Source organism: Apus apus, chromosome 3 (genome assembly GCF_020740795.1).
Source record: "Apus apus isolate bApuApu2 chromosome 3, bApuApu2.pri.cur, whole genome shotgun sequence".
NCBI classification, from domain to species: Eukaryota; Metazoa; Chordata; class Aves; order Apodiformes; family Apodidae; genus Apus; species Apus apus.
In genome coordinates this window covers 107,829,409-107,854,439 of record NC_067284.1, presented here as the reverse complement: position 1 = coordinate 107,854,439, position 25,031 = coordinate 107,829,409, and the positions used below count along the sequence as shown (strand labels likewise).

The window sequence follows — 25,031 nt, the reverse complement described above, 5'->3', positions numbered from 1 at the left end:
TCCTGGCTTGGCCTGGCCTCAGTGGAGGTTTCAGAGCCACACACACATAAGGAATGCACACCACATAGTCCAGTCTCTGGCATCCTGCAAACTCAGGCACAGACCCGAGGGGACAAAGAGTGTGAAAGCACAACACACACACACAACACGGGCACAACACACGCACACAACACACAGACACACAACCTGTGCCTTCTTCAGGGAGCACAGCCCTTCCCCTCTAACATCACTTGCTCTATCCATGCAGAGCCCATTCATGGGACACCACAAGCAGAGCCTCTAACCCTTAGCACACCCTCACACACACAACCCACAGCACCCACAGCCTGCCCAAGCCTTCCTCCTAAGGTCCCTCAGCCTCACACACGTGGTCCAGCAATGCACAGCTGGATTTTCCCAAGCTACTACTGCGGAGACTGCAGAGAAGGCCTGGAGAGGCATGGAAAAGTGTTAATAAGTTCTTAGGCTTGTGCATAGGAAAAAGGAATGAAGCAGATGAGTTTTCTTTTGGCTCTGGTTTGAGTCCTGTCCTCCTCCCCAGGAGCTGTAACAGTGCTCCTGTACCAGTGCTGTTACAGCTCTCTGGTGGAGGGCTGGTCCTGGGTGCCCGAGATTTAACATCTCCTTGCATGTTCATACAGTCTTTAAAGTTGAGCTCCTGTAACAATCCCCCTTATTTATATTATTCTGTTTTCCACCATAGTATCTTGCTTCCCCTAAGCTATTTTCTTAACATTGTTGAAACTTTTAACACTCTTAACAATCTTTAAAACTGTGTGTAACCGAGAGGCTGGTGCTAAAAACTGTTGACCATGCTCCCAGTTCTACTGAATCTTCTGCTTCGTATTTAAGATAAAACCATGTCTTGTGTGTGCAGACTTGTCTGTCTTTCCTTAGCATGAATGTTGTAGTGAGAGAAAGTATCTCAGAATTATTTATGTCCATGGAAAGAGCTGCCTTACATTAGGAGTTACATGACACAAAGTTTGTTAACTTAAGTGAAACCACAAGAATAACTGGGGAAAAAAACACAGTGCTTACTGTTTTTCCTGACAAATGGAGATGAGCTTTAGAATTATGAATATTTAGTTTCTAAGGTTAATGACTAGGTGATGTGAGGATAATTTGGAGAACATTTGAAATTGCTTATAGACCTTTGGGAAATGAACGTGTGAATGAAATAATACTGATAAACTCTGTACAGTTACCTGCTTGCTTAGATTTTCTACTTGATTTGTGGGGGGAGGGGGAAAGCTGAGGAGAGGTACATTTTCATGTCTTCGTTTTGTAACATACTGTAAAGTTGCCAGAATTTCAGAACAGAGCAGAAAATATACTATAAGTTGGAGACTCCTACTAACAGCACCTGTAGATATAAATAATAGACTAATAAAAAGCATAGCATGTTATTAATATTTTATACAAGATTAATCTGTAGGCACTCATGCATGCTTATACTCAATAATGTACACAGGCACACAGACACATATATAGCCTGAGTAACAAAATAAACAGAACTCCTGCACTGCTGTCACAATACCTCTGCACCCTTGTCACCAGCCTATTATAAGGTTTCCTTCCATAACTGCAAGATATTTATGGGTGAATATCTTGGAGAAAGGCACTACCTCTTTTGAATGAATATAAAATGCCCATTGCAGGTGTTATAATTAACAAGAAATGACCCTGCCGAGTGCAATGATGTGGGTATCTGTACAAAATAATAGAGATGGATTTTTAAAAAATAATAATATTTTAAGTGTAAACATAATTCAATGACATAAATGGATATTTCTCTCTCTCGTTCTTAATAAAGGAATAATATTACTTATGGTAGGATAAAATATGTGAGAATATGGATTTTGTCATTGAAAACACACACAAATATTTAACTCTGAAGGCATCAAGGGAGACTTAGATTTCAGCAGATGCCCAAGCACAGAATTAAATCAGAATAAATCATCTCACTCCAGCCACCCTCTTGTCATCTTGATCTATACAAAGGGAAACGTACAATCAAAACAGTCCAGGCTCTTTTTACATCATGTGTTATTAGGATTTTCATTGTCTTGACAAGACTGCTGAGTTAGAGTAGGGTTCTGTTGTTCTTGCTGCTGTCATCTACACAGCCCATCATCAGCATGTGTGTTGGCATTTTGCACAGACTTGTGCTATTTGTTGGGGAGATAGGAATGAGGAAGGGAAAATACTCTCCCAATGTTTGCTGTGACTACCTTTTGCAGTATCACATAGCTTAGCTTCTGTTCATCCAAAGCTTGGGAAAGAAAGCAAAAGCACAGTTCACACAAAGGAGTATGTCAGCTAGAAAGGAAAGGACTGAGCCCCAAAAGTGAACAAGCAAAACCGGATGTAGTCTTTTGTTATTCTTCTACCTCAGACCACTTGACAATAATCACAAAATAGAACAGAATAGTAGAATAGTTTGTGTTGGTAGAGGTCTTTAAAGGTCACCTAGTTGAGCCCCTCTGCAATGAGCAGGGATATCTTTAACTACATCAGATTATATGCAATCTCCTGAAGAGATTCAGTAGCTGAGGTAATTCAGTGTCTGGCAGCATCAAGTCCTGGGTCCTTCACCCAAATGTGGTCTCCTGTACAAAATATATATCTTCCTCTACCAGCTTTTTCCTTTCAAACAATCACAGTTGTTGAAATCAGTATGAGGATGACAGATCAGAGGGTATAACTCTGTCATGAAGAAGTAATTGAATACAGTTGGATAAAAGAGAAGCCCTGCAGAAGGGCTTGTGTGCCTGAAATCTTTCCTTCTTTCTTTCTTTCCTTCCCCACCTCCCCCCCAAAAAAAATCTATCAGTTGCTATGTAAGAGATATACCCTCTTCATCTAAATCTTTTACTGTTTGTGCCTTTGGACTGCTGTGGTTGTAACAGCACAATTACCACCATTTACAGTCATCTCTAACACAGTATCTTATGGCAACAGATGATGTCAGACCAAACCATGTCATCACTTCCCTGTGTGAATAAACAGTTGTCCTAAACCAGGCCCATTTCACATAGTATTCAGATCACAAACTTGCTTAGGCAATCTGCTGGATGATCCTGTCAGTTATTTCACCTTCTGCCTCTTCTCATTTTCCTTTTCCTAGCATTGCAATAGGACCAATGGTATGGGTAAACTGTTGGGGAGCAATGACCACAGTGTTTCCCCTTTTATGTAAGCTGGTGGGCACATTACTTGGCAATGGATATGTGGGTGGCTCATCTGATGAGCTGATGACATCTTATGTATCCTGGCTTCAAACTCTAGTCTGTACATTTTTCTAAAGCAAGTAAAAGCTGCTTAGAGGAACAGGGATCTCCAAGTTGAAGGAATTATTTCTGTTATCTTTTTTAGTGCATTCTCTTCTGCTTCTTCAGCTGGGGCCTGTTAGCTTTCCAACTCTCAAATACCCTGTCACGACAAGATCAATTCAATAGTTGAACAAGGGCTGACTTTGCCAACAGCAGCTACAGCAGCATTGGGTTGACAGGAAAAAATGAGCTGGGTGTTGCCACTGCTTTTCAGCATAACTTGAAACAAGCTTTGTCCTTTCCTCATCGAGCTGCACTTCACAAAATCATTTCTCCACTCTAATGCATGATCAGAATATGGAGGAAGGAAAAACCTAAAGTGTGTGTGTTTGGCAAGAAACCTAACCTTTCACCTTCCTATGTGGTTGCACTTATCCTTTCCTTTCCATTTCCAGCAGTCTTCCTTTTTTTACTGTCATCCCTTTCTATGTTTTACCACTTCGTGTAAAGTCCAGGACTTCATCCACCTTCTCTCCAAGGTGGTGTTTGTGGTGGGAGACCTGTGCCTTCAAATCTGCACACAGTTTGTGACAGAGACATAGCTTCATCTAGAAAGCACCACAGCATGCTCTGTTGCTGTGTCAATGAATAATTAATCTAGGGAAATAATTCTATGCAAGAGATTTTACCTTCTTGTAGTTTGCAATTTGTTCTCTGTGTTTCTGGAAAGCAGATGACTTGGATTTGTTGTTTTCTTTTACTTACACCTAGCCTACCTGAAATTGCTTTGTTTAAGATCATGTTGCATAGGCATGATATTTTTTAAATATTTTAGGTTCTAAACAACATTCTACTAAATAATAATGAGAAATGTTCCAGCAATTTTTTGTTGGGGTAGAAGCAGCTGCAGGGTAACAGGTTTTTGGATTAAAGGAATATTTATTTATCTGGCACAAATGGTGCACATACTGGCTTAACCTGGCAAGAAAATAAACTTGAATGTGACACTGATTTCCATACAGTCTCACTGAGTTTAAAATTTACAGACTTATTGAAGTAAATAAATATGTACACGTTGCTACTGTTTTCTCAACACGTATATATGTACACATGCATGTCTGTATCATGTGGCAGGAGATGCCAAACAAACAAATCTACTCAGTGTTAACACTCTTCACAAATGTACCTGACAAACTAGAAGTTTGAAAACATTGATGGAAAATATTTATAGGTTTCTGGAAAATATTTATAGCTCTGCCTCAGATATGAAAAAAAACCCAAAACAACAACAACAACAAAACAACACACAAACCAAACCCAAACATGAAAACAACAAAACCCAAAAATATTTCAGGCGTGTGGCACCAGATTTCTGTATCTGAGCATATGAGCTCACAAATTGTAGCTGTAGGCTGCACGAAAATGTGCATAAGTGCCCTTGATGTGTGTATATGTTTAATGATGCCCAATTTGTCTGTATGTTCTGTCTGAGAAGTGGACACTAATACCCATCCTGTAGCATAATTAGAAAAGTCCTAAAATACCCTGCTGTACTCAGTCAGGATCTCACCCATCTGGAATTTATACTAAGAGATGTTCTTTTCTGGTTTGGCTGTCAGTACAAATGTTTAAATATACCTTCAAGAGCTGAAATATTTGGAAAGAAATTCTGTTTGCTTTATGTAAGCAAGCAATAGTCTGCCTTTAATGAAGTTTCATCCTTCAGTTATATTCCTCTGTCTCTGCTGAAACTGGAACATACACAGCCACTATTTTCAGAAGGATCACATGCAGAAGAAAATAAAGGTGTCAGGATTTTGCCTAAACTGAGCTCTTTTTCTCCATTCCATTCCATTCCATTCCATTCCATTCCATTCCATTCCATTCCATTCCATTCCATTCTTTTTCTATCCTAGCCCATTCTCATTTCAGAATTTAGATTACAAGCTAAAATTTTCAAGCAAACTAAAATGAGATCTTGCAGTGTAAAAAGATGAGGGTGTTCACAGGAAAGAAGAAATTACCAAGGTAGTTTAAAAATACAATATCTTTATTTTAAACTTGAATGATAGGCACAGATCAATCACTGTCCTCACAGGAACCACCTGAACTCCTTCTAGTAGTGCATTCAGTTATATGATATTTTATATCACTATTATATGCAGCTCATTCTTTTTTTTCCTCATCTTTCCCCCAGGGAGGAATTGTACACGCAGTGGTAGGATTTACTTCTTCCACCAAATTTTTTATCTTAGTCAGGTTTGAGAAGACAGGTCAAAGAAAAGTATTCTACATTTATTGATAAAATATGTGCTAATCCTTAAGGTTATTTATTTATTATTTTTTTCCATCAGGAGTGTGTTCTATCCTCTTGGATCAGTTGCAGAGTTTTCTGTCTTGCTCTCTCACATATTTATTAAAGTTAAAAGCTTGGTTTTGCCTGAGGAGTTATTGATTATAGTCTTCACTGAAAGATTTGGTGACCATTCAGCACTTTTAGACCCAAGTTAACTAATCACCACTTTTAAGAAATAAATCATTCCAGAAGTAACCTCAGATAAACTGATGTAGCTCAATAGATTCCAATCATTAATGTCAGCTGAGAATTTGACCTAACTTCAGAGGAGTATATGAGAGTTCAAAGGTGTGGAAAGCCATTCTGGCTGCAAGTATCTGCAAACCTATAGTGTTGTTGTATCTTTGTTACCCTAAACGCAGCTATGGGAGTTATAAGGGAACATCTGTCATTGGAATCAATGTTCTCTATTTTTTACTAGTTTTAAAAATCATGAGTGGTACCTGAATCTGATTCAATCTTAAGTTGTTAGTCATACTAGATATGAGAGTCAGTGACAGTAGGTAATTTTACTGAGCATAAAATCAAAGGAGGTAGCCATAATGATCTAGTTTGACTGTAAAGCTTACGAGATTTAATAGCTCACTGTCCCAAGACTGAAAGTTCAATCCATACATCTTTCTCAAAACAACGTGATACAATATTAAAAAAATTGCAAACAACACACCCCTATTAAAAAAAATCCCTAAACAAATGCAACAACAACAAGCCCAACCACAAGTAAACAAGAGAATTATTCTTCATTATCAAATTTGTCAAAATATGGAAGATGAAGTTTTCCTCCACTCTAACATTTCTTCTTTTTTTTTTTTTTTTGTAGGTGGCACCTGTGTTGTTAACCCCACCGACCTGTTCTGCTCTGTTCCTGGTCGCTTATCTCTGCTCAGCTCCACTTCAAAGTACAAAGTGACCATTGCAGAGGTGAAGAGGCGCCTTTCACCACCAGAATGCCTCAATGCTTCCCTCTTAGGAGGTATTTTGAGAAGGTAAGTTGAAGGTGAGAATGATAAGTCATGGGCAGTGCTGTAATTTCTGTAATTTTATTTTCTGCAAAGAGGTTATGTTCTTCGTCACTTGGGTAGATGCTCACAGTCTGGGAAAACAGAAGGTTTTGGATTGGGAGTGAACACTGTTTTTAGGGAAAATGTCAATAAATGAGAAAAATATAAGACTGTGTTAACATTTTTCACAGAAAATTTACATTTTTCAGTAAACTGATTTTATTTTTTTACCCCTTCAGTTCAGTTGCCTACCAGAGATGGAGAGGTGTTGGTTTGTCTTGTTTTGAATGAAAAAAAGAAGACCCCCAGTGTGTGGAAAATTGTGCCAGGGCTACCAATCTGACATTTTGTTGAGAAAATATTTTAAAATACCTTTTTTACCAAAAGTAGTTACAGCCCTCATCAAAAATCTTAAAACATGGAGATGTAGAGATGCCTTTTTCTTTCCTTCACCCTTGCATGCCTTTTGATTACAGAAAAAATACAAACTTAGCAGAATATGCTGAGTTTATTTTTCTCATTGTGTGATACTGAAGGAGAAGCAAATAACTAAGTACAACTTTGCTTCTGTTTCAACCCTGACCAGAGCAGATACCTGAGCAGTAGCAGAGAGGAGGGAAGTGGCAGACTGAGTCTAACATTGCAAGTAGGCAACTGTAAGTCAGCCAGGCATACATGAATAGCAACTTCCTTCAGTCATCAACTTAGATGGCAGAAGCTACTTAATGCCCTTTGATCAAAACTAGCTGGAAAGTAACTAGTTATTTCACTGCTGTCATTGAAGGCCACACTGATCCTGGTGCCTATACTGAAAGTAATTTTAGCCAACCTGTGATATTCTAAGATATGTGGTGGTTCAAGACCTGCCTTGAGCAAGCTTGTAGAGTAAGGACTATAGGTCACAACTTTGTTCAGAGACACAAGCCCCATTTACCTACCTCTATAGGCACTGAAATCCAGAATCTATATCCACAAAAGTTTTCCTCTGTTACTGCTTCTCCTTGGAGAGGTCTTCAGCTAACAGTCACAGAAACATCCACTTTAAATTCTCATTCTACAGACTTCCTCAATACCAGTGCAAGCTATTAAGAGTGCAAGAGCATCAGCCCAAACACGGGGACTCATTTCTCTCTTTGGTTAATATGCTGGAATGAGCCCCTTAAGTTTTTGATCCAGACCAAATATCACTCTTCCAAATCAAATCTGGGCATGGTTCAGGAGTTAGCAAAAGCCAAGGACCTCTCCCAGACAACAGTTTGGAGGCACTAATTCTGTTTTACGAAGCAGAGAATGCAACAACTAGAAAGTAGACTCAAGCATTGTGTATCTGACCAACAGAGATGTAGCAAAACCAAATCTCATTCATGGCTTGCCTGAGATCTGACAGGGTTGGTTTTGCATCATGTCAGCAGCCAATGTTTAGTTATTTTCCCAACTAGCTTTTCTTCAGAATAAAGTGCTATCAGAAGACTTTTCCTGACTTACAATATGGTCAAAGTATCTCCTGCTGCATACAAATTACTGTCCAATGGTGGTATTCCATATTTGGTTCTTTCTTCTGCCAGAATTAATTTGAACCTGCACCTCAAAACATTTAGTTAGGCATGCTTCATACTCAATGATTGGTTATTCTAAACTGAAGGCCCCTCAATCTCATTTGGGGCTAATAAAATACTGGACAAAAGCAAATGTATAACAGTAGTGATGACTCTATTAACTAACGACGAGGTCATTAATTTGATATGGGAGAAATCTGGGGTCCAGTCACTGCTCTGTTCAAGGCTTAAGCATTTTAACATTAGTTATTCACTGCCAGATATCTGCTGCATTTGTCTAAAAAGCATAGGTTAAAATTCCCTGAGGCTGAGCAAGAAATTGAACCTATGTGTGCTGCATAAGTGGATATGTCTCAAAGGCTGAGGTACTGGAGCAAAGTAGGCGTGGTGTGCACCAGAAACCATTCTGTGAGAACAAAGTGGTTTGGGATTTGAGATAGGGGCATAGAAAACAAACGATGGCTGGGATTTTACCTTCAACAGTTCCTGTTGCCTTACCCTTTCTCTTTGTAAGGACTGGGCTTTGTAGAATACATGTCTAAGTACCCAGGTCTCTACATAAATTACAGAGGGAGAGCTGGACCTGGGTTCCACATAGACATCTACATTTCAGTGGCCATCTGGCTTCCTTTTCTAGACAGGTGAGAGAGATGGGAAAAGCCCCTACATTATAGGCATTAGTTTAGTGTCATTCCAGATGTGCATGTTTACCTCTCAATTTACTTGAGAGCCTGGAGTGGATGAGTCAGATATAAGTGACTGCACTGTCAATATTTACATTCAATCACTGTAATCCCAAGCTTGGTGTCCAAATCAGAACCACAAGTTCCACTAGATGGAAGGCTGTCCTGAAGATCTCACACCCCTGTGACAGGCATTTAGGTTAGATATTAGGAGGAAATTCTTCACTATAAGGGTGGTGAGACACTGGCCCAGGTTGCCCAGAGAAGCTGTGGAGGCCCCATCCTTGGAAGCTTTGAAGGCCAGGTTGGATGGGGCTTGGAGCAACCTGGGCTAGTGGGAGGTGTCCCTGCCCATGCAGGGGGGTTGGAACTAGATGATCTCTAAGGTCCCTTCCAACCCAAACCATTCAGTGATTCTATGAGTCTATTATTTACATATTGAACTGTCAAAGAACCAATGTTAAAGACTTGTACAGGGTGAGCAGAACACTAAGAATACAGCTCTGAAAGATTTTCCATTGGTGTCAGTAGTGCAGACGTTACCCCACACATTTGTCAATAAGACATGTACAATTTCTTGGCTTATATTAAAATGGGAAAAGAAGTGCAGAATAAAGACAATTTTCTCCTACTATTCTCTCAATGACAGAGCAAAATCCAAGAATGGAGGACGTTGCTTGCGAGAAAAATTAGACAGACTGGGACTGAATTTGCCTGCAGGAAGAAGAAAAGCAGCAAATGTCACACTCTTGACTTCCTTGGTAGAAGGTAGGATTTATAATATTGCAATATAATAGGAACATCATCAAAATATTTCCTTGTATGCAACACCTTTCAGTCACAGTGTTAAATATCACAAACTATATTTTGTACAAAGAAGATAACTGAGTTGCTTAAAGCCACAGACAGAACAAGTGGCAAAATTGAAGATCACTCTGAAATGTCTTGGCTTCCAGCAAGTGGCCTGATCCTGCCTTTTCCTCAGCATTGATCTGTCCTTTCTGTGCTAGGATCTGACTCACAAATCGATGACCTAAGTGTTCTTGTGAGAGAGATTAACATCTCACACCAACTCTATCAATAGGTTTGTTTATAGTTTGTTGTGGGTTTATTTGGTTTTTGTTTTTTTACTTGTGAATTTCCTGGAGCTGATCCACAAATGCAATTTAGGGTTTTTTTTCCCATAAGAAAGCATAATATTTAGACAAGACTTTTCCCCACACACATAAATGAATGAAATCTGTTTTCAGATAAACTCTAGACAGGCCCAGGAGATACTTTCTTGGCCTTTATTTATTGTTTAAATATCATTCACCAAATACTGTCAGGCTCTTCAAACCTTCAGCTGGGAGATGCAGGTTCAAACCCCTCAGGCAAAGGGAAGAAACTCTACCTGAATCTCTTCTATTCTGGGTGAATCCACTAAGTACTCTGTTATCTGGCTGCAAGTAGCAGCTCTGGGAATTTCAGATCCCTCGTCCTTGATGTTGAGAGCACTCAGCTCATCCTAAAGGTCAACACCTTCTCACTTCATAACCTAAAAAGTTCACACAGATCTTGGCAAGTAGGCTGAGGTCTCAGCACATATTACCACAGAATGACACAATTACAGAAAGGCTGAGGGTGAAAGGGACCTCTGGTGGTCTTCTAGTCCAACCCTCCTGATGAAAGCAGGATCAATTAGAAGAGGCTATTCAGGATCTTGTCTAGTCAGGTTTTAAATATCTCAAAGGATGGAGAACCAGAGCTGAATCCACAACAATGAATGTTTTTACCATCTAAGAGGAGGGACTGAGGTTCTTGAGGGCTGCTGAGCACACAGAACTGCAATGGGACTGCTCTGAAAAACAGGTTAGTCCGTATCACACCTGCTTGTAATAAAGAGAAAGCCATAATGGAATTACAGTCTTAGAAAAGGGAGTTTTCTCCCACAATTTAGAGGAGTAAGGGCTGCCTCTGTCCTTTATGCATCTTGGGTCTTAACAGGGAAGAACAAACAGAGCTATGTGGCCAGCTACTAATTCATTAGAAGACATCAAGAGTGAGGAAGCCCTCTTTCAACTGCTGACCTGGGATTAATGGCAAAGTACCGTTATTGCAAGTCAGAATCAGATCCCTTTTTCCCAGGGATGGAGCTGGGCTTGCTTCTCTGTCCTTTACTCAAAACCAATAGCAAACCTATTATCAAGCCTATTTTGTTTTTGCTTTTGGTCTGCCTTAATGTGAGTCTTGAAGATGCACACAGAAGAGTCTGAGCTCACTTTGACAGGGCTCAGTTTGCCTAGACATCCTAATAATGAATTTTATCTACTTGAAATTTTGGGAAAGCACACTAACTGTGTTAACATTACAAGAGAAAACAAACTAAGGTCATTTTCTGTCTCTGTAACCAATCCTCAGTCAAACTTGGCAGTGCTCATTGGAATCTTTGTGGTATAAGATGTCTTCCCTTTATACGTGGAAAGATTACTCCCAAGTGGTACTAACTTGTATGGCTTCTGCAAGGAAACTTAGAGTTCCTACTGCTGGAGCAGGCAGACATGGAAAGATACAGGCTTATCCTGGGTTTTAGAGCAGAGGAAAACATGAAGAAAACAGCACTGGCTTTTTCTATGTGATGTCAATACACAAGCTGACATAATGATCTGTTAGTCTTATTAAATCCCTAAATATCAGGTGCACTGTGTGGACTTCTCATAGCAACCCAGGACTCTGTGACTCTTGATTAGTTGAGATGGTTCTAAGTTTATTATTAATAAAGATCCTCACAGTCTTGAAAGTATCAGGGCCTTTAATATATCTGTAAGGTAAAAATGTGCTCAACCTCTTGAACATCTGTTTCAGGTAAGAAAAGGCAAAATTAGTCATATGGTGATTAGGTATATTGACCAGAGTTGTCCTGAAAGACTCTAGCGTGTTCTGAGAAGTACTGGTAAGTTCAGCAGAGGAACTACAGTGGATTTCTAGGCTGTGGTGGTCGTGTGAAGATTTAGACTTTAGGAAAATTGCTTTGTGGCTCTTTGTTTTCTGCAAACTCACTTCTTTTGAGGTTCATCATGGCTGCTGGGTGTTTACTGCTGTTTTGTTTGGGTTGCATCTTTTTAGTGTCTTTTGTAGGGACTTCTGGGGCCTGGAGTAGAAACTGTTTGACAGATCAGTTCTGGTCTTTATGTTGTCATCCACATAAATCGACACAATGAGTGGAAGGACAGGCTGGGGGAGTGAGCTCAGTATTGCAAGACTCACCACCGCAGGCTGGGACATCTCTTTGTGCAAGCTGCAGGTGAGGGATGCCCTCTAGTGCCTAGATTAGATGAAGGGAAAGGTCATTTTTCTCACCAGCTCTAAAAGGATAACCCCTACAATCTTAGCTAACACCATAAAGGCTCCTCCATGAAATACCAGCATTGGCAAGGCTAAGTTTTACTGCTGGCTCAAAGAGTCAAAAGCCTCCCCAGTAGGAGCAAGAAAAGAGGAGAGATGTCACCATCTGTTTGGACAGGTCACTTAGAAGACAGAGACATAAACGTTCTTGCAGATGCAGGTAAAAGCAAAGCAAGAATAGATTTCAAGCCATCCGATTATTTACAAAAATCTGAAAAAGCACTTCTAAAAAATCGAGATTTTGTTTTCCTGTCAAACCTAAGACACTGAATTTACTAGACATAACATTTATTGCATTCATCATTTAGGGGCCAAAATTATTGAGAAAAAAATAGGCCAGTGGTTATTTTTTTTCACCCTGCTATTAAGCGACACACTTCTCTCCCACCAGCCTTTGTTTAAATATCCTTTCACTAGTTCCTCTTCCCTTCTCACCCAACAAATAGAAAAACCTTTCCTTCCACCTCCCGCTTGTCCCTCCTCCCCCTGGGTTGGGTAGAACTTTCAGAGGAGGTAAAGCTGAGGAGAGAGTAGGAGGTTCAGCTGCTGAGTGTCCCTCTCCTGGGACACAGCTTCTGCTTTCACTCTGCATAGGAACATCTCTCACTCTTGCTAGACCCAGGAGACACCCACGCTGCTCCTTGCACCTGCCCACAGAAGCCTGTCAAGGTACATGAGCTGGTTTCTCCACTAAGGCTTTCCAGAGCTGCCTCTGCCAATTCAGCTCCAGTAACTGTCCTCTGCCATCATGCAAAGCTCTCTGGTCAACTGACAAATTGTATAGGGAAGGCAACGCTGCCTTTAGCTGCAAAGCCCTTTGCTGGATGGAAGGAGAAAGACTCAATGATCCTCAGGACCTATTCCTTGCCCCTGCAGGAGGAAAGATTTAGGGAAATTGCATGTAGGGAGATTTGATTTTAGATGGAAACTAAGCAACTGGCTATAAAAGCCAGGGAAATTAGAGGTTTCTACCTTTAGTATGGTGCCTCCCTGACTTCATTAATAACTAGGCAGAAGTAGACAAATCTAAAATGAAAGAAAAAAGGTCAATTCATCCGTATTTCCACATTCCCCCTTGAATAAATGTTCGCTCAAGTTATGATGTAGGAAAAGAAAGAACAGCTTTTACTACATTTTGTACAAACTGCTTTCCCTCACCAAGCAGGCTTCATTGCTACCGTGCAGTAATGCAAGGGACTTCTGGTCACTGGGATTAACAATAAATAATATGGATAGAAGTATAACAGAGCACACTTCTATATGCTTCATCATTCGGTCCCAGTTCAAAATGAGATCTTTGTTCAACGAGATATAAGAAATCAGGTTCCATGTCCAGTTTTCATTTGTTTTTTGGTTTTTTTTTTTAGAATTTGATGTTGTAATTTAGAATGTTAATTTCTTATCTCATATGAAAGTGTGTGCTTATATAAATACATATGCATACTTGTAATGTGCATTTCTCATATAAGTAAGCTTTCCATTTTCAGTTAAAATAAATTTTTAAAATATATTTTAAAAATTTGTAGATTATTTTTTTTTCACAGTAGGTGCATTTGCATATTCATTTTACCTAGACCCATCCACAAGCAGACAAGTAATTTTGTTGTATTTTGCTCAGTATTTTATCTCCTCGTATACCATTAATATTCGGTCACAATCCCAGCTCTATTTAAAACAGGCAAGTTTTATATTTTTGTATAATTTTCTCAGATCATAAAAACAACTCAGTGTACTTTTTTCAGCCCTAGTAAATAATATACACTATCTTTGGAAAGACAAGTTGTAATGATAGTTCATATTTTTATTCTGAAATAGAAATTTTGAAGTGACCCTTGAGAAATTTAGTAGCTGTGGCTCAAACTTGTACCCTTTCTCATCCATGAAGAGGTCTGGGATTGATATTTTAATTAAATACTGGCAGTCAGCTATTTGCCTGTTCATTCTGACTTATTGTTAACCTACCACTGAAACCCATTTTAATTTCATTAACAACTATTTTACCTTTCCAGAAGCTGTAAACTAAGTGGAAAACATTTCTCCTTTCAACACAGAAACAGTGGTTGCTTGTTAAATTCTTGCTCTTTTTAGGCATACTGGACATTGTTTTTAAAAATCAAAATAAATTGATGATTTTGAGTATAATCTTCAGTTTTTGCATGGAAAATTGGTTACAGCTGCAAAGATGTCAGCAAACAAATCCTCTTGCACTAGTGCATGTACTACATGAGCTGAATCCAATTAGGTCAGATAAAGACACAATTACATATTTGCTTGTGCAAATGAAAAGTATTTTTCTGGTCGAAACTCCAGTGATACAAAAGGAGATCATAAACTCTGAAAAGGTGGAGAGTAGGGATTGGAACAGAGGTCAGTGCATGTGGTCCCTTCTGCCTCCTGCTGCCCCTGGCACAGGACCACTGCTCCTGTGGAAGTTTCTGTCTTTCTTGGCATGGCCAGATCTGTGCAGAGCAGACCCAGTGGTGCTGGGGATGGGATTCATCTCACCATCTCTATCACTGTTATATTTGTCCTCTCACGTCTTACTGTAGCCAATAGGAAGAAATCTGCAGTTCTGGATGTTTAACAATAAAATTAAATCAATAAATAAGCATTTTATTAGGTTGCTCAGAATGGCCGTGGAATCTCTGTGTTTGGCAATATTCAAGACTAGGCTTGAAAAGTTCATCAATAGCTTTACCTCAGGCCATGCTTTCAACAGCAGGTGATCTCCTGAGTTCCCTTCTGACCCAGACCTACCTATAATCCCTCTGATCCACTTTTGCCTTCTGCTTTAGTATGGGATGATACATGCTTCAAGTGCTAGCTTGTCTCCAGTGACCTGAAAGTATATGGTCAGATGTCAATATTGACATTTAATCAGACAAATTCCATTGCAATGTTTTCAAAGTATTACAAATCCTACATCCCTCCTAATTGTTCACCCGGGCCCAAAGAGCCAGGGTCTAATATCACCTCCCATGATAGTAATCAAACACAAAGCTCTAAAAAAGAAGAAAAATACAATAAAAACCTCACAACACTAACTCCAAAACTATTCTGGAGCACATCTCTCAGTCTCTCACACAGATGTGCTTCAACATACACTTCTGGTAGCTGACCTATTTCTACCTTCTGCGATGAGATGAGAACAAGCATCATCTGGAAATGCCTATTTCCCACCAGGGAAAGACTAGCTTAGGCACAGATGTTCACACTCCAAGCAGCTGTGCTTGATCAGATAAATCCCACACCAAGGTTGTCAGAGTCACAGAACACAGGCCAGAGTGTTCAGTAAACCCTAAAATAATTTCATAGAATCATAGAGTGGTTCAGGTTGAAAGGGACTTTTAAAGGCCTTCTACTCCAACCCCCTTGCAATGGGCAGGGACATCTTCAGCTGGATCAGATTGCTCAGAGCCCCCTCCAACCTGATCCTGAATGTTTCCAGTGGTGGAGCTTCTACCACCTTTCCGGGCAACCTGGGCCAGTGTATCACCACCGTCACTGAAAAACTTTCTTCCTTATATCTAGTCTAAATCTCCCCTCTTTTAGTTTAAAACCATCACCCTATGTCCTATCACTACAGGCCCTGCTAAAAAGACTTTTCCGATATTTCTTATAGGATCCCTTTAAGAATTGAAAGGCTTCAATAAGGTTTCCCCAGAGCTTTCTCTTCTCTAGGCTGAACAACCCTAACTCTTTCAGACATTCTTCATGGGAAAGGTGCCCTCTGATCTTTTTTGTAGCCCTCCTCTGGACTCTCTCTGACATGTCCATGTCTTTCTTGTACTGAAGACTCCAGAGCTGGTTTCTCTAAGCTAGTGGAGAGGTAGAGGTTCTTTCAGGGGTATTTGGCACCCAGCATGGACTTGGGTTATGGCGTCCAGTCTCTGTAGTGAGTTAGAGAGGTGCTCTGTGCCTGCCTCTGTCACAGACATCTCACAAAGCTTAGTCAAGACACGTATTCCCTTTGCCTTGAGTTGCCCACCTATAAAAGAGCAACTGTGATCTTCATTGTCATCTCCTTTTATTTAATCTGGTCAATTTTGACTGCAGTCTTTTTGGAAACAAGATTGTTTCTTGTGGTCTACTTTGGGGTTTGCTCATCTTCATTGTGGGGCACTTGTATCATGCCTGCTGATTTAACCCCTAAGAAAATATGCTGGAATGTACATTATTCCCACAGCTCTCTCCTGGGATAGAGGATATTTTGTCTTTAGAGTCAGAGAAGTGAATCACCAAAGGCTGAATCTCAGCTCTTTAGAGTGATTTATTCCCATTTTCAAACATCAATGCTGAACTGGGCTTACAAAACTTGAGCAGCTGCCCAGTACTCGCTGGTAACAGAGTAGGGGGAAGTTAAAACCAAGTGTCTTGACTAGTATTTTCAACTGAGAGGAATAATCTCCTTATCTTCTAGCAAGCACTGCCTGACAACTAAGCACGAGCAAAATGGGCTGAAATCTGTAACTGAGATTGGGAATTAATATCTACAAAGGTGACTTGTTATTGTATTAATTATTTTTTAAGAGTGGAAGAAATCCTGGAAGCATAATAATAACCCTGAAAACTAACTGACCCATTTTGTTTGCCCACAGGGGAAGCATTACATTTGGCCAGGGATTTTGGCTACACCTGTGAAACAGAATTCCCTGCCAAGGCGGTAGGAGAGCACATTGCAAGACAGCACATGGAACAGAAAGAGCAGACAGCGAGGAAAAAGATGATCCTAGCGACAAAGTAAGAAGGGAGGGGAAGTTAAAGAAGAAATTTGTCTGTCACTTCTCCAGTTTGGATGTGGGAGCTGGGGGAGGGAGGAGTGGGAGTATGGAGCTGGGATTGCTGTGCTTGTTATCACAACAGCGCTTGCTGACAGCAAGTGAGAGCAACCTTCTTTGGAGATGCTGTAAGAGGAACATTATTTACTGCCATAAGGTTTTAGTGGCTGTGCTCCCATTGCCTGCACTTAAGAAGGCATGTGCATCTTCTCAGATGCTTCAGTTTAGATGAGAGGAGGGGACATTATTACATGGTAAGACCTATAGGACAGACACTGACTTTGTCTCCTGTTGGAGTGTGAACAGGAGGTCTAAGCTTATACCGAGAGGGATCATATCAATGCCTATAGGTATCTAAAGGATGGTTATCAAGAGGATGGGGCCAGACTCTTGGCAGTGGTGCCCAGTGACAGGGCAAGGGACAACAAGCACAAACTGGAACACAGGAAATTCCATGTAAACATGAGGAAAAGCTTCTTTACTTTGAGGTGACAGAACACTGGAACAGGCTTCCTGGAGAGGCTGTGGAGTCTCCCCCTCTGAAGATATTAAAAACCTATGATCCTGTGCAGCCTGCTTTGGGTGAACCTGCTTTAGCATGTAGGTTGGACTAGATGATCTCCAGAGGTCCCTTCCAACCCCTACCATTCTGTGATCCTGTGAAGCCCTAGTTGCTGCAGGATAATTATCATTTGTCTACTGAGAGAGAGCTGGTTTGCATAGAGACAGATCCTCTCTGGATGGAAATTGCAGTTCTTCTGAAATTAAAGACACTGGAACTATGTACCCAAGCAGGGGAGCTTTGCTAAAGCCATTAAAAAAACACAGAGACATCTGACTTTGCTCTGAACAAGCCGCTGACCTCCCTGAAGCAGTAACATCATGTCAGGATAACATTTTATCTAGGTTAATTAGCCTTGATGAGGGAGGAATTAGCCTTCATGAGCCATGGGAAGCAGGAATAAATAGTTTTAATGGAAGAGCATAGACCTGCACTAGGTGTGTGGTATGTCTTGAAAAAAACCATACTTTTCCTGTGCGCACTGTAGTATTGCACAGTGAGGCTGCAGGAGAGCAGAGGACAGAATCCTGAGCTCTCAAGCCATCCTCTGCCTCTTTCCACCAGTGCTGAAAATTTTTGGGAATCCTCCAGGCTGGGATATATCCAATGCAATGGAATTACCCTGCAGAAGAGGTACTTTGTATCCCAATGTCCTTCTGCTTTATCTATTTGTGGGAAATAGGATTTCTGGCCTTGGTGTCTCTCTTACAGCCAGGCATTTTGTCCTGAAGGTGACCCAGCAACAACATGCATTGAAACATCTCAGGCTTGTGAACATGAATACAGCTTGTGATCCTTCCCTGGGGTACTAAGCAGAGCACAATGTGGCTCAGGGGACATTTGCTGGTAATGAAGGTGATAAGACACCTCATATATCAGGCTTCTAAGTCCCTTGTAGATTAGAAGTAATAATGTAAGTGGAATACGGTCTTATTCTTACCTACATCCACATTTGTTTTAAGGGCCCAAGGGGTTTCAGAGACATGAAAATAAACCAGCTGGCAAGAAGCAGCTCTTCTCCACAAGTTGTGTCTCCCCATGTATAGCCCATCAACAATCTGCCCCTCTGGGGGCAGATTGTACAGCTGGGAAGTACAACCTAAGCAAGACTTAAGGGTGTAAATTGCTCCAGATGGAGGATTTACCCCATCTATAACATGTTATTAAACCATAATGATACAAACCTTCCCCCTTCTTTTCTGGCTCTAAGGAGAGCTTTCATTGCCGTGAGTTGTGGCAATCAGTGGGTAACTGTTATGGCCAAAGGCTGTTTGACTGAGTCTCACTGCTCTTCCTCACCGCTTCACAACTACTTCTCACCCTCCCTTACTACTGAAGTAACCCTCATGAACTTTGGGCTCGTAGTCTGTTATCTTGCACTTGTCAGGAGCAAAATGTCTTTTTGCCCCCTTCCATCAGTTAAAACCTCCAGCAAATTGATCAGAGATGACTGTCAATAACACAAGGGTAAGCCATCTCCTGCTTCACTCAGAGCGATTTTAACAGGGATAGATGAGTCAATGTGTGTGCTACTACTGCCCTCTCCTGCCTGGAAGGAGAACAGTGCGTTACAGATCAGCCCTGACCTGTTACCACAGGAGTCAGAGGTCCGTGGCATCGTTTTTCCAGCTATACTTCCATGCATCTGGTAGTAGGTACTCCAGCCATTTGTCAGGAGTTTCAGTTATTCACTAGACATACACAGTCCCCGGGTTGGCAATTTCACAACTGCCCTGTCGCAGGTCCTTGGGAGTTAGGACACCTGACAAAGTGATGGATTGCTGTGCTGCCCCCAAAAATGACACTGAAATCCCAGGGTGGTAAAATCACTCAATACAAGCTTTGCCTATGGAAAGAAATGGAGTACCATTGCCTGTGTGTTGTCACTGTCTTCTCTGGGAAAGAGCCTGAAGCCTGTAGAATTGTGCCTTTGGTGGAACTGGTGAGATCTTCCACACTTAAGGTCTTGAGGAAAAGTGAGAGTAAAGCACAAAACTATTTCCTCAATTCTTAGTATATAGGTGAAATTCTGTTCTGGATTCAGAGAACCAGCTTCAGTGGCTTGCTTCAGTTGCCCAAACATAGGCACCTACTGCCATTTGAGATGAACTGGGTTATCCAGCTTGGTCGCCTGCTGCTGCTCCAGAAGCACACAGGTCTCTTTTTGTTACTGTGTTGTATCTGCCAGTCATTATGGATGTCTTGGGTACTACAAATCTATGTGTGGGTAATTAAATAGAGGCCATAATGTCTACAATGCAGAAGTCTCTGGTGTTCAGTGGAAGCTACCAGTGTTATCAAGGACATCTACACCTTATAATCAAGCAATCCACCCACCCTGAATGGGAAGCAGTTCAGATGCCATGCACAGAACTGTGGCCCACGGGCTAGTGAAGGCCAAAGACTGCTACTTTAGGTGCCAATAGCCCTTTCTAACACACAGAGGTCACTAGGCTCAAAGCAATGCTATCTTCATGCCCTACTCAGCCCTACCTGATCAGAGGCTCTGTTGATAGTATTAAAATTAATGAAATCAGGAACTTTCTGACATGGAACAAACCATATTAATTGTGTTAAACTACCTGACCTTCCAAAATTACCTCTTGGGAATGCTCCCTCACATTTTCAAACTCAAGATCTGCTTAGGACAGAAGTATTTAATGTAATAGATTTGTTGTAACAGTTTGATGGTCTACACAATGAAGAATCACTCTTCCCAAATAAATATCATGGGAAGAAGAGATGATTGAGCTGTGTAGCCAGTATATGGCACTAAACACAAGAGACAGCAAGGGCAAGATGGGAGGGAAATAAGTTTTTGTTAAGAGCTGAAAGCATAATAAAGGAGTAAATGACAGCAGTCAATCTCCTCCTGTTCTCTTTCTCTGCACTCACCTCTTTTTACTGAGTGGGTGATTGTCTGGGCACTCCAGAGCAAGATGCTTAAAAAAAAATAAAAAATAGACTAAACTGTCATAGTTCTGGCCAAAGGGTGCTGATACTGGCCGGTTAATTCTAGAATTTTTAGAAAGTTTTCAGGACATGACTATATAATCCACATAGAAGTGGGGAGGAAAACAAAGCAAAAACGAGCTAAACAACCACAAAAAAAAACCCTGACAAAAATAACAATAAGAAAAAATGAACAAAAAAAACCCCAACAAAGCCAAAACAACAACAACAAAAGCTGAGATCTGATTTTGGAGGGTCTTTCAGAGTGGTTTAGTTCACCTGGAGGAAGTGTGGGAAATCCTGAGTGGTTTTACAACAGGGGACAGAACCTTATCAGGCTGCAGCTAGGACAGGTGCATAACTGCTGAAGGCCACATCAGTAGTTCCACTTGATGGAGAGGCATGCTGGCCTGTGGGAAAGATCACAGAGTGTCACAGTACAAGACCTTCCACATGAGACAGAGGGGCAGATACCCACATCTACATGAACCAAAACAGAACAGTGGGAATAACAACTTTATTGTGTGGTTGTTTACAGCCAGCACAGAACAATCAACATCTGGCTTATGAACTATGTGTTCAAGTTCCTAGTTTTCTGAAAAGTAGCTCTGAGACCAGACACACAGGACATGCTGAGCACTTCTCTGATACCTGATCTTTGGATGCTTGGCATTTCTGCCACACTTGGAATACATCAGACTCAAGGGCATGCATTTGCCCCACTCTTACACTCACTGCAAGGCATTTGCTTTGGCCAGAGTTAATGGTAGGATCATGGGCTAGATGAGCTCTTGCTCTGATCCAATGCTGAATTTTCTTATCTTCTCCTGAACATATTCTGAAACATCTGTCCATCTGTCACAAATCATTAGGTGCCTCTGTTGTAGGAGTGACCAGGACTCTTTTTTTATTAATCTATGGCCCCTAAGGCAGTGTAACAATCTTTTTTTGCTTTTTCAAAGTCACAGTCCAGCTCAGCAAATAATTGTCAGCCCCTCTCCCTGTCACTACCCCAGGTGATGTTTTATCAGTAGTGGAGCCTCTTTGCCTAGAAATTCCCTTGAAAAAAGTAGGTTACTGCCTTTTATGGGTTTTCATGTATAATAAAAAAGTTTTTTCTTTTCTTTCAATCTGCCAACACTCAGTAAAGACTTTTGACATGTGAAGGTACAAGGGAACTTAATTGCACACTTGGTTCTGACACTTTCCTTTGTCAAAATACAAGAACTTTTAAGATGAACTTTTTCAACAGGTAGAAAGTAGAGGTTGGAGGAAGGAGAGAAGAGCAATGCTGACAGGGCCGACTGGGGATAGTAGATTGTTTAGAAGCCAAAATGACTGACTGTTTTCAGTTGTTGAAAGGAACTGTTTTTCCTCTAAGGACCTGATTCATTAAAACTGTATGCTGCATTTACATACATTTCTGCTGAATGCCTCACTTTGCCTGAAAGGCTAAGACAGTGCAGTCTTTTCAAGCAGTCAGTGTCTAGGTCCATACAGATGACAAGTGTTTACAGATATCAGGCTTGGATGAGGTCCAGCAGCACAGTGGGAAATAATTTTCTGCATCCCCCTTCCTGCTAGCCAGAAGAGAGCTGTGGTATCCAAAGTCTATGTCCATAACTTGCAGAACAACTGTGATATAACTAAGGATAAAAAACAAGTTAGTGTAGTTTCCTTGCTTGTGACTGGGCAATGGAGGACCTTTAAAGACCAAGATGCTGACTTTACCCACTTATTTTCCATTATGCCTCTATCCCAAAGGACAACAATTACAAGGCGATAACGAAGAGCTTGAACTTTATCTAGGACCTGACATGCAAAGAGTCTTCTAAGAGAAATCATAGATCTCAGAGCTGCTCTTTAGTGTTAGAAATTGGCCCCAGGCACAATGATTACATCTGTGCTAGCCAAGTAAGTCATGCACACATTGAGTCATAAGATTGCAACTGTCCATATTATTAAAATGTTAGAATGGCTCCTTGAACTCTTTCAAATATCTTCTGGTCTTGTTCTGTGAGATAGCCCATGCTAGGGCCCATTCTCAGAAAGTCACCCTATTTAGGAAGCTAGAAGGTTATAACCACACAGACCTTATCAGATTTACATGAGGGTATCAGAATGACCCCTGGCACTGCTTGCTTTATTTGGCAGCACTGTTTACTGGGTTACATGACATCACTGTCACCAGTATTAGGTCAGCAAAACTGAGTGCCAGGCTAGTGTCAGGCACACCCAGCTGAGTGTCCTGATTGTCTGGTGGGCATCATGTCCTCCTGACCACACATAATCTAATTTCCAGTACAGTCAATGGAGAACGTTATGTTGGTTTGTAGAAGTCCTAAGAGAGAGACCTAGACATTCCATTGGGGTTTTTTTCTGTTGTTTTGTTGTGTTGTTTTTTTTAAATTCATTGTATCATAAACTCATTGAAAGTAAGTGGTGTCTCTACACCCACAGTCCATGTATGGTATGTATTACACGGAGGCAATGTGGTTTCTTTAGAAAACAAAACAAAACAAAACACCTTGGTAGAACATCCCTAGACTAATTTGCAAACTAGCCCAAAACAATATGGCGAGAATGAGAAGACCTTCTTTTCAGGTCTCTCTTACTCTTAGATCCTATATAGGTTATCCTAGGGGATGCTTTTAACCCCCAGGTGCTGAGGCATCCTGAAAAGCAGAGGGAGAGAGAAAACAGCAAAATCATCCATTACCTCCAAAGGAGTTGGGCTACTATGCTAATGGTAGACAAGGCAAGACAGAGCCTGAGTTCCCATTGTGAGGTGCTGAACTGGGGTGCCAGGTCCTACCTTCTGAAAGTGTGTTGTCCAGGAAACCGTCATTGAGATGGAGATGATGGGATTTGCCTTGCCTGTCTGTAGTGTAGGCTCTGACAGCTGAGTGAGTCACTGAGCTCCTCCTACAGTCACCAGAGAAAAAGGAGCACTGTTAGGATGCAAGTCCTCTGGACTGCTATAGACATCTACTTTATGCTGCCTGATACATGGTAAAACAATTTAATTAATATTTCTTTGAAACATTTAAATAGCTGCTGCTGCAATGAATTCTCACTCTGGGCAGACCTGCAAAAGAGGTGTCAGTTGAGGATTCATCAGTGCTTCTGCCCCAGACCCTACAAGGAAGCAGAGTATGGACAGAAATGGGAAGTAGGAGAGCAAAGGTAGCATTTTCATTCACAAATCCTATTGCTGCATTAGTCTTAGGAGTTGGGGGTCAAGAAGGTAAGGACAAAATAGCCAGGATCTCTCCTTGTAGATAAACCAGAGTACACAAGCAGAAGTGGTATATTTACACAAAGACTTCAGGCATGTTCTAATGCTAGTTTGCAATTTTCTTTCCCCATAAGCTTTCCTTCTAAAGCAGGTGAGCTAATCCAGACTTAATACTGCCAAACTGGGTCCAATTCAGGAAAGAAATCAAGGTGCCAGTGCTAACACGGTTTCAGAGGGGAACTATTCTTCTTCAAAATATTATCTGTGTGTCTGGCTCTGAGAATTTGGGGCAGGGAGGAAAGAGGATTCATTTGCCTTTACATTCTTGAAAAGAATTCTTGCCTTTACATTTTGAAAGGAAGAAGTCAGAGAGTTGTAGTCAATGGGGCAGAATCTAGTTGGAGGCCTGTGACTAGTGGAGTCCCTCAGGGGTCGGTACTTGGACCGGTGTTGTTCAATATCTTCATCAACGACCTGGATGAGGGCACAGAATGTACCCTCAGCAAGTTTGCTGATGACACCAAGCTGGGAGGAGTGGCTGACACACCAGAAGGCTGTGCTGCCATTCAGAGAGACTTAGACAGGCTGGAGACTTGGGCGGGGAAAAACCTGATGAAGTTTAACAAGGGCAAGTGTAGAGTTTTGCATTTGGGGAAGAAAAACGCCATGCACCAGTACAGGTTGGGGGCTGACCTGCTGGAGAGCAGTGTAGGTGAAAGGGACCTGGGGGTCATGGTAGACAGGAGGATGACCATGAGTCAGCAGTGTGCCCTTGTGGCTAAGAAGGCCAATGGCATCCTGGGGTGTATTAGAAAGGGTGTGGTTAGTAGGTCAAGAGAGGTTCTCCTCCCCCTCTATTCTGCATTGGTGAGGCCACATCTGGAATATTGTGTCCAGTTCTGGGCCCCTCAGTTCAAGAAGGACAGGGAAGTGCTTGAAAGAGTCCAGCGCAGAGCCACAAGGATGATTAAGGGAGTGGAACATCTCCCTTATGAGGAAAGGCTGAGGGAGCTGGGTCTCTTTAGTTTGGAGAAAAGGAGACTGAGGGGGGACCTCATCAATGTTTACAAATATGTAAAGGGTGAGTGTCAAGGCGATGGAGTTAAGCTTTTTTCAGTGAAGACCAGTGATAGGACAAGGAGTAATGGATACAAGTTGGAGCATAGGAGGTTTAAGATGAATATCAGGAAAAATTTTTTTACTGTAAGAGTGACAGAGCACTGGAACAGGCTGCCCAGAGAGGTTG

At 41.2% G+C, this 25,031-nt stretch overlaps 1 protein-coding gene across 2 annotated transcripts in view; it reads left to right on the top strand.

The window, feature by feature from the left end:
* The window catches only part of TFAP2D (transcription factor AP-2 delta), a 49,922-nt gene that overhangs the window by 10,769 nt on the left and 14,122 nt on the right, over positions 1–25,031 (top strand). For both annotated transcript variants that reach the window (XM_051614305.1, XM_051614304.1), the window contains 3 exons: positions 6,452–6,617; positions 9,521–9,639; positions 16,854–16,995. In XM_051614305.1, coding sequence (XP_051470265.1) covers positions 6,452–6,617; positions 9,521–9,639; positions 16,854–16,995 — 427 coding nt within the window. The remainder of the gene's footprint in view (positions 1–6,451; positions 6,618–9,520; positions 9,640–16,853; positions 16,996–25,031) is intronic.